This window comes from Gallus gallus, chromosome 1 (genome assembly GCF_016699485.2).
Source record: "Gallus gallus isolate bGalGal1 chromosome 1, bGalGal1.mat.broiler.GRCg7b, whole genome shotgun sequence".
Classification (NCBI taxonomy): Eukaryota; Metazoa; Chordata; class Aves; order Galliformes; family Phasianidae; genus Gallus; species Gallus gallus.
Genome location: NC_052532.1, coordinates 63,193,835 through 63,209,512, shown reverse-complemented (window position 1 = coordinate 63,209,512; position 15,678 = coordinate 63,193,835). Strand labels below are relative to the sequence as shown.

Here is a 15,678-nt window from a genome sequence, read left to right as displayed (position 1 = left end):
GTTTCCTTTCCTGTACACCATCTCTGGTAACGGGCAATCTGCAGGCCAAATAGTGCCCTTAGGAACAATTACGCACACACATGAAGGGACAAATTATTAAGTCCATACTTATGCAAAATTCCCTGTAGGTGATCTCTGAAGGAATTCAGCATTGCTGAATTATGTATAGCTTGCTAATGCACTATTATAGTATCTACCACAGGTCTCCATAGGATACTATTACTTAATTAGTATTAGATTCTTGTGTGTTCATTTAAATTGTGTTTAGAAGGTTCAAAAGAACGATCCATACCACTTTCTTTCCTTCTGCTACAAGGCATTGGCTTTTGTTATTTTTAGAGTATTTCTTTCAATCCAAATCCTCCTGTGCACGGTAAAAGAGAAGAGAAATAATGGACATACTCCGATCTCAGTGGCCACAGCTGGGATCCCCGTCCATGGTGGCTCTTGGTTTTAGGCTCCAAACCACACTAAAGCACAGAAAAAAGAAACATGTTCCCGGTTCCCTCCCATAGTACCAAATAGAAGCAGTGTTAGGATGTGCATGACTGCAGGAGCAGTACAGGCAGTTATGTGCCTCTGCAGTAGTCCTTCCTTGTCCTCTTCAATGAAGAACAGCAGGATACACTCCCAAGAGCAATGAGTGGGACCACAAAGAAGATTAAGGAATCCCTGTATCATTATCTGCTTGTTAAATGTCACGTTACTTCCCCGAGATTTTTATGTTATTTACTCAAAAATGTGTACCATGCATTACACTCAAGGGCTTTACAGTATACAACCTATATTAACCTTATTTCTTTTTGCAGATGGCAATACTAAAACTGGGTAAGCAGTTTGCCTAATGACACATGACAAGCGAAAGGTAGGATGAATAAATAAACCAGTGCATTCCAACACTTAATGGTAAGCATACAATAATCACTAAGAAAAAATGTACCTTTCCTCTCAGCTTATCTAGTCCGAGTGCTGTTTATTTCGGAGAGTTAACAGCAGGGAGAGAGGTGGGCCCATGCCAACCTCATGAAGTTCAACAAGGCCAAGTGCAAGGTCCTGTATCTGGGTCAGGGCAATCTCAAGAACAGATACAGGTTGAGTGGAAAATGGCTTGAGATCAGTGCTGAGGAGAATTTGGGGTGTCAGTTGATGACAGATTCAACATGAGCCAGCAACATCCGCTTGCAGCCTAGAAGGCCAACTGTAATCCTGGGTTGCATCAAGAGAAGCGTGACCAGTGGGTCAAGGGAGGGGATTCTGCGCCTCTGGTCTGCTTTCATGAGACTCCACCTGGAGTATTGTGTTCAGTTCTGGAGCCCCCAGCACAAGAAGGACATGGAGCTGTTGGAGCGGGTCCAGAGGAGGGCCACCAAGATGATCAGAGGGCTGGAGCACCTCCCCTGTGGGGACAGGTTGAGAGCTGAGGCTCTTTAGCCTGGAGAAGTCTCTGAGGAGGCCTTAGAGCAGCCTTCCAGTGACCTGAAAGGGGCCTACAGGAAAGCTAACTTTTTACAAGGGTGTGCAGCGACAGGGTGAGGGAAAATGTTTTTAAAATGGAAGAGGGTAGATTTAGACTAGATATTTGGAAGAAATTTTTTACTGTGAAGGTAGTGATACAAAAGAACAGGTTGCCCAGTGAGGCTGTGAATGCCCCTTCCCTGGAGGCATTCGAGGCCTGGCTTTGAGCAACTTGGTCTAGAGGGAGGTGTCCCTGCCTATAGCAGGGGGGTTGGAACTAGATGATCTTAAAGGTGTCTTCCAACCCAAACCATTCTGTGATCTTTCACAGACTAATAGAACTAATGGTTTGCCTCCAGTTTTGAGCAAGACAAAAAACACAGGAGACATCAGTGCAAATCTCCTCTCTGCTCTAACATGAGAACACGGGTTCTGTTTGGGAGCATGCCCCCATGCACCCAGGCAGAAGGTGAGACTAATGGCACGGTGTTGGCCCAGGTGACTGGGCCACGGCATCTCCACTGCACAACACCTGTGACAAAACAAGGGGCAAGCAGCCATGGCACTTTTATGCAGTGGAGAGAAGAGTGGACTGGGTCAAAAGAGTAGCAGCACAATTATTTTTAAGAGGGGGATGTTCCATCAGCTACCAAAGAACCTGAAGAGTAGAAGAACCACAAACAACTGAAAATAATTCCAGAATAAAATACTTCACAAACTGCACTGTGGAGCTGGCAACAGTACTGTGTTACACTTGAGCATAGCTGTAGCACTGCATAAAATCTAGAGGCAGTGCTCTGCAGCATGCTTGGAGGACAGCCCACAGCAGCAGAGCTGCTCCCACTCGCTGCCACTGCTGTCTTCACTGTTACACAGAGGCTACCCTCAAAAAGGCAGTCACACCTTCAGCACCCCATTCCCACTCCTTGCTGCAAAGACAGCAAAGGCTGAATTCCATATAAAAGAACTAAAGGTTTTAACAACACATGGTGTCTGCACAGGAATGTGGATATGGCCATGGACTAAGAGGGGAAGGTGACCTTCTCTTGCTTTTGCAGTATTACTATCACACATACAGCATCTACAAGTATGCAGGGTTTATGAGAAGGAACCACTGCATACCTTCTTATCACTTTGCAAGTTGTTGCAAAAACAAGTTGCTGCTTTATCAAACAACATAAAGGCTGGCCTCCCCTTTCAGATTAGGGGCAGGCATTCAGGTTCTCAGCACCAAGTCACGTGCTCTCACCGAGCTGAGTGAGAAAAGAAAATGTTGTGGGAGAACTTAGATGTTATTTCAAAATTTCCCCCATCAACCTAACTTAAAAACATTGCACTGCATTGCATCATTTACTTGTTCACACTTTAAATAATCTAAGCAATGATAAGCCATCCTAAGCTGTGATATAATTAAACCAGCAATGTTCTAGGCATCTACTGGTATCCCTGGCTTTGGATCAATACATCTTAGTCTCTCAAAATGTTGTCTAGTACATGACATTTTACAAACTCTGGCTAAAGCCCTGATATATCTACCACTAATAGCAATAGCACTTGGAAGGAAATAATAAATATCCATGACTGCTTGGAATAACAGCACTACACGGCATTTCACATACCATGCTGTAGCAACCAGATTTAGCTTTGTACTGTTTAATGTTGATAGCAACTCAGAAATAAATATGTTAACATTAAAACTCAGGTATGCTTACATACCATCTATTAGCTTGTAACAAAATTACTCACATTGAAAGAGCAACTTAAAAACCATTTGGAGATACTCCATACTGAACAATGAGACTAGAAAATTAGTCTGCTTTATCAAGATTAGAAGGTGCTATGAATTTTAAAGATTAAAAGAAAAAACACATAATAGAGCCTAAATCAGGACATTTCAATGTCACTTTGAGTGTTTTTCAACACTTTGTAGCAAAAGCAGTTTAAGATTCTGTTCTGACTCTAACCCAGAGGACGGCGCAATTGATTTTTGAGATTTAAAAGTCATGTCTTAATGCCACAGTCAGAATCTGCTCAGCATCCATCCTCTTTGTAATGCAGAAGACAAATATCCAGCATCAGCTGCTCAGCCATTTTGTCCCTACACAGAACAAGGCAGCTGGCACAGGCAGAGGCTTCTACAGCACTTCTGTTCTGGGGAGATTTTCAGTGTCAAAGACATTTTCCAAGAGCCAATGTCCTGCCTTTGCCTGAAAAATAGTAAGTGACAGATCTCACCAGACCCCAGTCTATAATGTCTTTGTTTCTACCTGTCTTGAAGAAATGAGATGATAGTTACAGGTTTGCATAGCAAGTCCAACCATCTCCCTCCAGTAATCACGTGATTACGTGGAATATGTTAAAGCTCTTGGTTTCATTTTTATGACAATTGAAAATCTTCAATACAACCAACTTATGAACACAAAGGCTTTGCCATGGGTGTAGGTGTTGTGCGCTCTCCTTCTGATGCAACAAGAACCAAAAGAGAAACACCCCAGACTTAGTTATAAATAAGGTAGTGTATCTCAAGGCAGAAGTGACAAAATGGAAAAAAAAATCAGTTGTTTCTTCTTTTTCCTTAAGATAATTTAATAATATATACATTTAATTATAACAAGCTCACTCACAGCTCCTCCTTCCCAGCAAGCCTGCCTCTCAGAGTGCTTCCTCTTTTCCCACCTTGATAATTTGATAGCTGGCAAAGCTGCAAAAAACCCACAAGTGTGGGCTGCGGGGTAGAGCGTTTTCACTACTGTCAGGAGGGTTATTTCAGAAGGTTTCCACCTCTTCAGGTGGCCTGAATACCAAAAGTCTTGCTGCTCAAACAACAACAAAAAACCCAACCAAAAGCTCTGACTGTGCAGCCACACTCTGAGCAGGAAGCACCTCTCAGCTGGGGGTCAGGGAAAGACTCACTCCTGTGTTTTTTTGTTAGGAAATCTTTTTTTTCCCCCTCAGCTGTATTATTAATGATGCTTACATGGCAAAACTACCAATTTTATTTCAAAGGGATGCTTTATGAAGGCATGTTGCTGATTTTTCTGGCATAACAATGTATAAAGAATTAGTTAAAAAAGGAAGGAAATCAACAGAACTCTTAAGTACCATCAGCAACTCATAAGAAGGTATTTAACATGCTGGGATGTTGTTTCTTCCCCTCCACATGACCGAAGTCTGTGTCCTAATCTGGTCAGAGACTGCAAGTGTGGTAAGAACTGTGATCCAAAAGTACCAAAAATCTGATCAAATAACTGCCTGGCTTTTGGTTAAACATAACTGATGCAGAAATACATATTTGGTTAACACATTGGAAAAATGAAGATGATATTTTAATCTTCAAATCTAGATGTTACCTATAGGTTTTACTTTTTTCTAAACCAACACTAAAAATATGTCATTTTGTATGCCAGCATTTCATTCTTCTTATTGAAATACTGGGAATGAAAGAAATTGTGTATCAAATTCTCTTTGTGTTAGATATATATATGTATCCTCACTGCTATTAGTGGAGAGTTATTAAATGTCACTATTCATTGAGATGGTGCATTTAATGTTCTTACAGAAAAAATATATCTATCTAAAGTTCTTATCTTTGCATGGAAAAATACTTTAGAGCCTTAATTTGATAGCAATGGCTTCTTCAACCACGCTTACGCATTGTGTAACAGAAGAGGTTAAGCAGGACATTATCCTTGGCTTGCCACTTGGCAAAATGCAGCACTGGTGACAGTATCAACGTCACACCGGGAAGCACAACCACCTCATTATGCCTTTCCTTCTGAAATATTAAGCTCTTGGCACAATAGAAAAAGATGTCCGTACTGTCTCCCCACTTGAGTTTGGTCCTAAGCATGCAAAGTTTAGATCACGCAAAACACAGCAGTGAACAAAGGTACCCAAGGCTGCACCCTAAAGGAACAGATATAATTATGTGACAGATCCTAATCCAGTAAATTCAAAGCCCTGCAGGATCAACACTTTCAGCAATGACTTCTAACAGTGCCTAACTTGGTATTTATACTTATTGTAGTGACTCGTGATTATTCTACCAAGAGTGGGATCGTGACACACACTTGGTTTCCATACTCAATCTAAAAGAAAACTATAGAAGTTTAAATTATCTGTGCTTTCTTTTATTATTATTAGCAGGTGGTTCTAATTGAGTAAAAGTTGACCGTGCCACGAGACTTAAGATCCATGAAGTTTATAAAACCTGCCACCTATCTTTTCTCCTTGCCATCTCAATAAAGATGTACGCACTTCCATAAAGCTGTCATTTTTCCAAGTCACTGAATCACAATTGAAGTCACAAGGAATTGTGTGCTTAGCATTTCTCCACATCAAAGCACACACATACGCATCTGTAAGTATTTACATCGGAAAACATTTGGCTGAAGCTCAGTACAGTAGTGTTGCACGTGCTTTGTCTAACAACTAAACAAAATACCCACTTTAACAGCCATCTTCTGTAGAGTGTTTTAAAGCTCCCAAACATTATCTGAAAGTAAAAATCAATTGTCTCCATTTAATTAGCTATCTCTTCAAACTTTCTGTGCTCAAAATGACTGAGTTAAACAAAATGGTTACTGGTAACAGTAGGCTGTTGTTAACCGGAAAGGTAAGATGGGTGTGTACATGGGGAGATCAGAAGAAAAGGATGCTGCTGCATGCTGTTCGCATTGTCGGTGTGAATTTATAAAGGGGAGTGAAAGTGTAGGATGAGGAGTAATAGCAAGAATTTTAAAGGGATTAAATTCTCAGGAACCAACTATGTCAAAGAAAAACGGAGCATGGATTCAGCCCTGAAAAGATAAACTTATTCAACAATTCATTAAAATAGTTCATCATCGTAATTAAAATCCAAGTGCCTACAAAAAAAAAAGTGGCACAAGAAAGGTAATTATTTATGAGGAGACTTTTAAAAGCCATTTGTTGTGAATTTAGGAGAGAATCAGTCTAAAAGAGCTGGTAATAAAACGAAGTTATTTGTTTATTCATAAAACTTATTTTGGTCTAACATACCACTAAGAAACCCTAACATCTGCTCAATGGCAGCTGTAAGTAACATTAGGAACACTCAGCCAATTTATATGTTTCTTTTTTATTAAAAAATAAACAGGTCTTTTTAAATTATTCACTAGTATATTTAGATAAAATTCTGGGCTGTAGCAATGCACATTTTGTGGAAAGGCATCTGCAAGCTTTGTATGATCATGATGATCTAAACCTTTCTACGTTTCACTGACTACTTTAGTCTTTATGTGATGTCCCACCTAATTTAGCAAATGAAAATGCAGAAAACCTACAAGCTGAATCAGAATCAAGGCTATGAATAATACAGAATGCATCACTGATGCCTCAAATGCCCCATCTCCTTCCAACTTGCACACATTCTAGTCTTATCTTCCTTTTGCTTTCCAGCATTTAAAACTTCCTCTCAGACAGCTGCAGCCTCTCTTGTTTCTGTCTTTCATGAGGCAGACTTCAGGTAATAACGTCAGCAGGCAGAACTATTTGTTGAACTACTGCCAAGTAAGGAATTGCAGCAGCATTAGCAATTAATAATTCTTTGTTCTAATTTATAGTATTTTCATTTGTGGATTGTAAAGTGTTTTGCATATTCCTGTGTTTCGCTGCAGAAACAGTGCACAAAAAGCAAAGGAATCCCTTAAATCCTCAAGATTTCTCTTCATCCATCACCCTATCACACACTGACATACTTACACTTTTTTTTAACTCTCTTGCTTGAACATTTCAACAGAAAAATACATTGCTGTCTTCCTAACTTTCTCTCATGTATTCAACTCTTACTTCATAATAAGAGCAAGTCTCTGCTAATGAACTCATAAGGAAGATCAGAAGTATGGAGTAGCTCTGTTTATTTTGCTAGGATTGTTTGGTTTTACTTTTAAGCAGTAAGCCAGCATTTCTGCAGTGCACTCTGGAGGCAGTTAGTTAAAAACTAAGTGAGCTGTAACTCAGATCCAGGCACTGGAAGTGGCTGAAAATGGCATAGCTGCTTTAGCACAGAGCCCGTCCAGCTGAAGTTCCCTGAGGAGAGGAGCCTGCTCAAAGCTGCAACTGCACTGCGATCATAACCAAGCAAATTGCTCAGAAACTAAATCTGGTTACCTCCAGAGAGGCCACAAACTGTTCCTGATTACAACAGAAATATAAGCGGTTAGCTATCAAGAGCACAGACACAGTGTCTTGTTACCAGAGTACCACGTGTAAATGCTACCTTTCCTCATGCTGGCATCTGGAGGCCTGGAGAAACATGGCATTTTTTCCATCACACCCCACCAAGATGCTTTCTCATCTTGAGGTTTGGGTTCCTGTCAAAGCTCCATTTATGTGTAAAGCTTTGCATTTCCCCTGAGCTCTCTGAACGTCCATTTTCCAGGACCAGTGGGAAAGATGCTTTTGAAGATACACGATTCATAATTTCCTTTTGCATAATTTAAGTTTAATGTGCTGCATGGAATATGGAACATCTCCATTTGTTTCCCTTTTGGTTCTTTAGAGATGAATTAACAAATCTTCCCGATAAACTACAAAACTTTGCTGCTGCAATGTTTGAGATAGGCTGATCAGCTGGACATTGAATTGGCAGTGTAGTGGCAAAGTTTGAAGAAGGAAGATTATTTGTTGCAAAGTTCTGACATCAACAAGGAGGAAGCTTTTCTACATCTTAGATTTACTGAGAACTCAGGAAATCAGCTTGAGAAATCAGTACACTGCAGGGAAAGTCTCTCTGTAACAGAAGTGCTAGAGGGAGAGACATCAAAGCGGCAAAAGGCAATCATATGTCAGATCCCTGTTGACTTGCCACAGACCATGGACTTTGCTGTCATCTTTGTCTTTGAAAATTCCACTCAAAAGCAGGACTATTAAAGGAAGCTCTGGAAAATCAACTGCAGTTGGGTAACAATAAAGTACACACAGTGAGAAACTAGATATCGCCTTATCTGAGAGACGTTCAAATTAAAAATTATTTATCTATGATACTCTGATTTGAGAAAATTAATTTTAGAAGATATAAACCAGAAGCATTTCCCACATTCCTTTCAAGATCTTCCCAACATGGGTTGTCCTTTGGTGCTATGAATCAAAGGAGCAGAGAAAGTCTGCGAGACAGATGAAGCAATCAAAGTACTTACCAACAAAGTTCTGGCTCTTGCACAACTCACCAAAAGTGGTGCAAATAACTGCAGGAGCAAGTTGGGAAAAGCTATGGTGAAGAATATTACTATACTGTATTGTCATATTCTGATTGAAATATTTTCCTTTGAGAAAAGACTGACAAACTCTATGAATATGACCTTTTAAAATGCAGTTAAAAACATTTAGGGAATGGAAGCTGTTAAATGCAAGCTTAAATGCTTGCAATCAAATAGGCAGTCCTATTTAGCTCAGCAAGGAATGTGTTTGTAGTAACATGCAACCCAGCAGTGAGCTTGTGTATTCAGCCTGCTTCCCTGCACTTAATGAAGTAACGCCTGGAAATACTGTGTCAGCACTATTAGGAACTGATCTGTTAAAAGTTAGTGGGTGTCTTTATATTGATCTCAGTATGTTTTAAGATCCAGCTTACTGGTAACAACACTACCCACAATCTCCTAAGGACTAAACTGTTTTGTATGACTAATTTTTGTCCCACTTTAATGTCTCAATATGGGATTTGCTTATGTGTCCACATTTTGGTATGCTTCTTTGTTTTTCACAGCATTCCTGTTCCTGATGAGAAAATGGGTTTGTTTGAATGAGTGTCTAAGAATGTTTCAAAATGGCCTGTTCATGTTCAAGATCATGTATTCCCAGTGTATCATGAATGTATTCTTCAAAATAATTTCATAGAATCACAGAATGGCTTGGGTTGGAAGGGACCTCAAGGATCACCAAGCTCCAACACCCCCTGCCACAGGCAGGGCTGCCAACCTCCACATTTAATACCAGACCAGGCAGCCCAGGGCCCCATCCAACCTGACCTTGAACACCTCCAGGGATGGGGCATCCACAACTTCTCTGGACAGCCTGTTCCAGCACCTCACCACTCTCTCTGTAAAGAACTCACGAGGCCCTGCCACCTTAAAATTAACAAAAAAACAAACAAACAAACAAACAAAAATCCCAGGACCTACAACCGTAAAATCATGCCTAGTTTATTTCCACATCTATATTAAGTTGCTGTTAAGGGACTGTATTTTCTAAGTGGTGTTCTACTTGCAATCTCTTAAAAGATACTTTAATATTTCATAAGCCAATTTTGTATAATTGATAGATATGGTAAATTAAATATTTATTTCTATTTTTCACTTGTTTAGTGGAATTTAGCACCTGCTGCTAACACAATTAAAAAACAACCTGAAGTATCAGAGAAATAAATAGTACCCTGTGCATCTATTGATTTTACATAATATTCCCATGTTTTAAAATTGCATTCTCTCAAACCATTACCTTCAGTATCAGAGCTTCACAGATGCAAAGGTTTTTGCTATGAAGCCGTGTTATTTTGATGGCATGTTTGACTAGAACTATTCACTGTGCAACGATTTCTGAGTCTGAGGCAATATGAAACTTCAGAAGTTTTAATTCAAATTCTAACAAATTATTTAACATAGAAACAAGGTTTCATTCATGGGGAAAATTAACGCAACAGGGGTGCCTTCTCACCTCTCTGCATCAGTTGTTGTAAATTGAAAGTATACCATTTAGATATTCCTTAATTAACGTGCTTTGCAACGATCTTGACTATCAGCAAAAGAAAAACACTATCCAGGTATTTAGGATGATTCGTTAATAGAAGGCTGACCCCCCCCCAGCAGTATGCCACACTGTCAGTACCTGCCCGTTCACTGTAATCTATTTCACACTAGTTTCAGAGGCTGAAGTATAAATGGCTACCTTCTCATAAGTCAAGTTGCAGAAATCTGTGCAGATGGGGATTCAAACTCTTCTGATATGTCACAACACTAAAGCATAGCAAAAGAGACATGTAGGAGGCATGGCAAATCTCTCCTATTTTGCGTAGAGTGTTATTAAAATGGTGGAAGGGAGGTGACCTCTCTGCATCTAAGGACAGTGCCAGTCAATTCTGCAGTGCACAATGCCATCACCCACTGCAGTACTGTGGCAAGCTGTGCCAGCTCCTGCCTTCACTGCCATTGTCAGGATTGACTGTGCTGGGAAATCACAGTCATATGCTCGCACCAGAACATTCCCAGAATTTCTCTTGCTGAATTTCCCAGTTTCAGCTGTGACCAAGGGCATTCCATCTTCATGTGCAGACAGGGAAAATTTATTCCTTCTAATGATAGGAATGTACTTCTACTTGTATCTTAATTTACTAGACCTCACTAAAGCCCTATGAAATGTGCAATGTCAATTTTATGCATGGAAAAACAGAGAAGTTAACTGAGTTGTCAAAGGTGAAGGCAAACCAGGATCCATTCTGCTTTCTCAAGCAATTCTACCCATCTTCTGGTTTCCTGACTTAGCTAGAAATACTACAGTCTCTATTTGTAAATGGATAAGGGGTGGAGGGAAAGTCAAGTACTGTTATGGATGATGAAAATCAAATGAACAGGTAATGAGCTGATGGATGTCATCTGTTTTTACATTGGCATTTCTTCTTTGACTTGAGTAGAGGTTTATATTCCTATTTCTGATTACAGAAAAACACCATAAATAGAATAGACCTTTCACAAAATTAGAAAACTGAGTCACCAGGCATCCTGGTACAGCAAATATGAACAACCTCAAATAACTATCTCCCCCTGTCCTACGGCTGCAAACACATCCAGACTTCACTGTATACACTAAAATTCTGCTGTCCCCTCAAAGATTCTATATACTTTTCTCAACATTTTTGTTTCTCTTGCATATTATTTACGTATACAGGGTTCCGTTGCTCTTTAGACTTTACAGGTAAGACTTTTCATTACAGCCTACACTAGTGTTTCTTAACCATCCCTTTACTTCTGATTCTCTATACATACATAATTGAGTTCCAGGTAGATTTTTAAGTCTCATTTTGCATTCTTTCCAGGTCTGCTTTATTCAAGCCCAATTCTGGTTTTGTGTTACTACTCTTTGTGTGGACCCTCATCAGTAATCCAAACCTGAGGGTATTGTGATTGCATTGTTATAACTTTTCAACTCCAAGCTTATCTATTGCACCTACATTACTTCTAGTGATTAGCTGCAGTATCACTGCTAAGCTTGTAGGCAATTACATCGTTTAAGGGAGCATCCTTGTACTGTCTTACTGAACATGCAGTTATCTGCATTTTTATACTACTGGCCTTTTTATTTCTCTTTCTTTTCTTTTTCCCCACTCTGGATCAGAATAAATGGCGTCACTTGCTCCTATATAGCCTTCTTTTATACAAAGTATATTTAAAGATTCCATGTTGCCAAGAACACTCGTTGATCTAACTCCTAATCACAAACCATTTTTATTCCATAATGTCATTCAAACTTTATAGTCAGATTGTGTCACTTGCAGTGTCACCAGCTCTCTATCTTGGTTTTTCATTGCATGTTTTATGTCCATTCCTTGCACTGAACTTTCAGTGATGTTAACCGGAGCTGTGAACATGCAGACTGTGCAGCATGCAAGACAAGCGTTGCAGCAAACACAGTGAAGTTATCAAGAGCCAATGATTCAATACTGTTAAATACTGTCCTGATGAGTATCTTACAGTGCAACCACTTCTACGCTGCAAGACAGTACCCAAGGCCATGATACTGAACATATGTATAACAATGCATCCTCACAATGGTAAGAGCTGAAGTAGTAGTAGTAGTAGTTCCAACTCTACTCCTGTAGTAGTCCCAACTCTTAAAGTTCAAATTTATCTAAAAATTCTGAAGGAATGGGCAGGTCTTTGCACAAATTAGGTATTTTCTGCTAATATTCAAATTGGAGAGGGCTGACAAAAACATCATATAATGCACTCCTGGTAAACTAAAGGAATTCAGAAATTTAGCCCACGGTAAATCTAATCTGTACTGCCAGAAGATCACAGTCAAAGAAAACTGGGATTACTCAATACCATTTGGTAATACAAGTAGAAGAACGCCCTCTGCACTGTGCCTTGTTCGCTAAAGAAAGCAGGCAGTGCAAGAACAGAATGCATTTCAATATCCTTCCATTGAGTGCAGCTCAGTCAAGACAGCACAAGTAATCAGTGTTGCAGCTTGGATGCTCTTGGTCCTGCTTCATTGGAGGGAGAGAGGAAACCACCACCAGACTGTGACTGAGACAGACCGACTCACCAGTCAGAGAGTAAGTCCTCTTCCCATACATTCAGAGACTGAGGACTGACCAATTTGCCCCCAGGCTTATACTCGAAGCCAGAGCTTAACATCATCAGTCACCCTGGAAAGCACTCACAGATTATTCGCTTCTGTAGAAAGGAACAGACAGTTTTCATCTGGTCTGCTTTAGGAACATGATAAACACATGACTCCTGATTTCTGACTGTCTCTTTACATGGCAAAGCCAACCTTTTACAGATACACAGTAAACTCAATACAGTTAGTTGTGTTTGAGATTTGTAAAAAGACACAAACTGAAATCATGTTTCATTTCTGCTACCAAGCCTCTGCCCCTGATTCACCCTTCATTTGCTTTGGGCTCTAATAACTGTCTTACTAGTACCAAGTTACAGCTGAATGTAGACACATAATTAAATCACATTTTTTCTTTAAATGTAATACAGCTGAAATGCTACTGAACAGAACCTCCAACCTCTGGTGTGAACACAGGATTTGAAACCTCACAACCGATCTCAGCTTGACTTTTGACTTGTCTGTTACGATCTTCATCTCACACTTCACAGGGCTGTTGTGAGATTTCTTCTGCTAACGTCTGTATGTACTTTGAAAATGTAAAGAGCTACCTAAGTGCCAAGTATTATTACTTATTCATCAGTCTTATTTACTACATTAGTATTATCTGCACAAAGAATGTCTAGCTTTTCAATCAAATTTTGGTAGTTAAGTCTCCTCACTTTTTTTCATTAAACATTTGCTTGGCAGAACTTTTGCTTTGGAGCATGGCAGCCCACAGCCAACAGTATAAAATGTATCCCTAACACTCAAATGATTAAAGCCACACCAACTATCCTGGCTCCAAACAAATCTTTATAAGAGGTTGCTCAAAACAGCAACAGTTATTAGTACTTCAGAATTTGTGTTCCCATTGTTCATGCTAAAATTGGATCTACAGCATCATTAATTACAGTATAGAAATTTCACTTAGAGCTGTGTAGCTAGGCATTATTCTTTGATGTTCCAAACCACATTCCCTGGACCCTCTTCATTTATTCATTGAACTTTTATATCTTTTCTTCATTCAGGACTAGCTTTTTGTCTGGTGGGATGTTTTGATCTTCAGGACTTTTGAGGAAACCTTTTCAAGCAGTACTTTTGTGTCTTGAGTTTTCTTAGGAGAACTCTTGTGTCTCTGCATTCAGAGGCGAAGACTGACTACGATAGTTCTCAGCCAGTTTCTCCCTAGAGCTAAGACAAAGCCAGCCTATTTGTCGCTTTAGGTTCTGCTGGGAAAATTACAATTGTATTATTTCAGCTCTCTTTGCAATTAAAACTATCAAAACATCTCCAGATTTCTGTCTGCAGATTCCACGTGGTTTAATTTTCTTCTTCTGGCCTATCGGCATGAGAGACTTTATTGCCTCAGCCACCTTTTGATAATTTTTGCGTGCTTCTTTATGCTAGAAAATCTAGATGTTAGGGTTTTTTTAGCACTAACTCATTCCCTTTCTAAATTCAACTGGGTTAGTATCTCAACTTATTTGACTAACTACTTCATGATCCGCAAAAAATGTTTGAAATCTATATGTTTAGTAGAACTTCCAGTGAGCACACGTCTCTTCTTCCTAACCTTTACATAGGTACTTGTTTAGTTATTTATAATGAAGACAAGTATCTCTCATATGCCACTGCTGCATTTCTATCAAATTCCTAAAGAATGAAGTAAATGAAGTGTACTGTAGAGATTAGTTTTCACAGTTAAAATGACACAGAAGTTTTCACTTTTAAAGCAATGCACATTTACTTAGTCACTTCCTCCACCTCTCCCTCCTTAATCAACATAAATTCTTCTGTAAAATAATAAAGTTTTTGTAAATAGGTAATACTGTTAAAATGTAATTTTCCAAAATAAAAACTTTATGTAGTTAAGTCATCCGCATCTTTACTGAATCTTTCCCTTCCCACTGCAAGTTTACCATCTTCCCTTTCCTTATCTGGCTTCCTTGGCACTTTATAATATAGTTTTTGTCAAAAAATCTAACAATAAAAAACCTGTCACCCTGTCATAACAAAACAGTGAACAAGATCTGTTTGTGGTTTGTTTGTTTTTAAAGACAACAAGATGAAGAAACATAGTGCAGTTCCCACTAGTACTGGGGAGCCAAGCACTCCTATTCATGTTCCTCAGAACTGTTTCTTGATGAGATTACAAAGATGTACATTTGTGTTTCTCCTATAGAAATGCACCTCAACCAAATCAGATGCTGAAAATCACTAATTAGTTTGCTCTGCTCAGCGTTTGTAAACTTTTTGGTAGAATCAAAGATGCAGACAGCTGCCCTTGGGAAGCTCGTGCGCTCAAACCCACCATAAAGACTTTAAGAAGCCCAAAAAATGGCAGTGGACAGTACAAGCTATGAACAAAAATTCCCTGATTTGTCTCTGAGACTTTATCTCAGCTTTCTGAAAACAATGTGCTTCTTTGGTAGTGACACAGATCCACTGCTGTGCACTCCTTACCTTCTCCATTATCTCCTTAGCACTGCAAGAATTATTCTTGCTAGCTGACTCACTGTCCTTAGAGGGCTGTCAGCCTCTTTCAGAACTGCACTCAGAAATAGATACTTAAATACTCCAGAATAATTTTTAGCATGTCAGTCAAATATGTAAAAGGGTTGCTTAAAAGACTTAAGAGAACTAGTTGCTTATTTCCATTCTGATGTCCTTTTCTCTATGGAGTGTGCTAGAGAAGGAAGAAAAAGTAGTCACATTACTTAGGAGAGATATGGTTTCAGACACAGAATGAGCCAAAAAGACGCAAATTATTGTATTTGCTCCAAATAGAGGCAAATTATTATCTAATTCACTGCGAAGACACCGTTTTTCCCACAGTTCCCCAACAAGAATGTCGTACAAACCACATTTTCTACAGCTGTCCCTGGCCTC

The 15,678-nt window shown here is 39.4% G+C and overlaps 1 protein-coding gene across 9 annotated transcripts in view; it reads right to left on the bottom strand.

Annotated features, from left to right (window-relative positions):
- Window positions 1-15,678, bottom strand: part of DERA (deoxyribose-phosphate aldolase) — a 54,337-nt gene that overhangs the window by 13,600 nt on the left and 25,059 nt on the right. For 2 of the 9 annotated variants that reach the window (XM_046939293.1, XM_046939291.1), the window contains exon 7: window positions 8,613-8,660. The exons of the other annotated variants lie outside the window; for them this stretch is intronic. In XM_046939293.1, coding sequence (XP_046795249.1) covers window positions 8,613-8,660 — 48 coding nt within the window. The remainder of the gene's footprint in view (window positions 1-8,612; window positions 8,661-15,678) is intronic. 9 annotated transcript variants of the gene reach the window in all.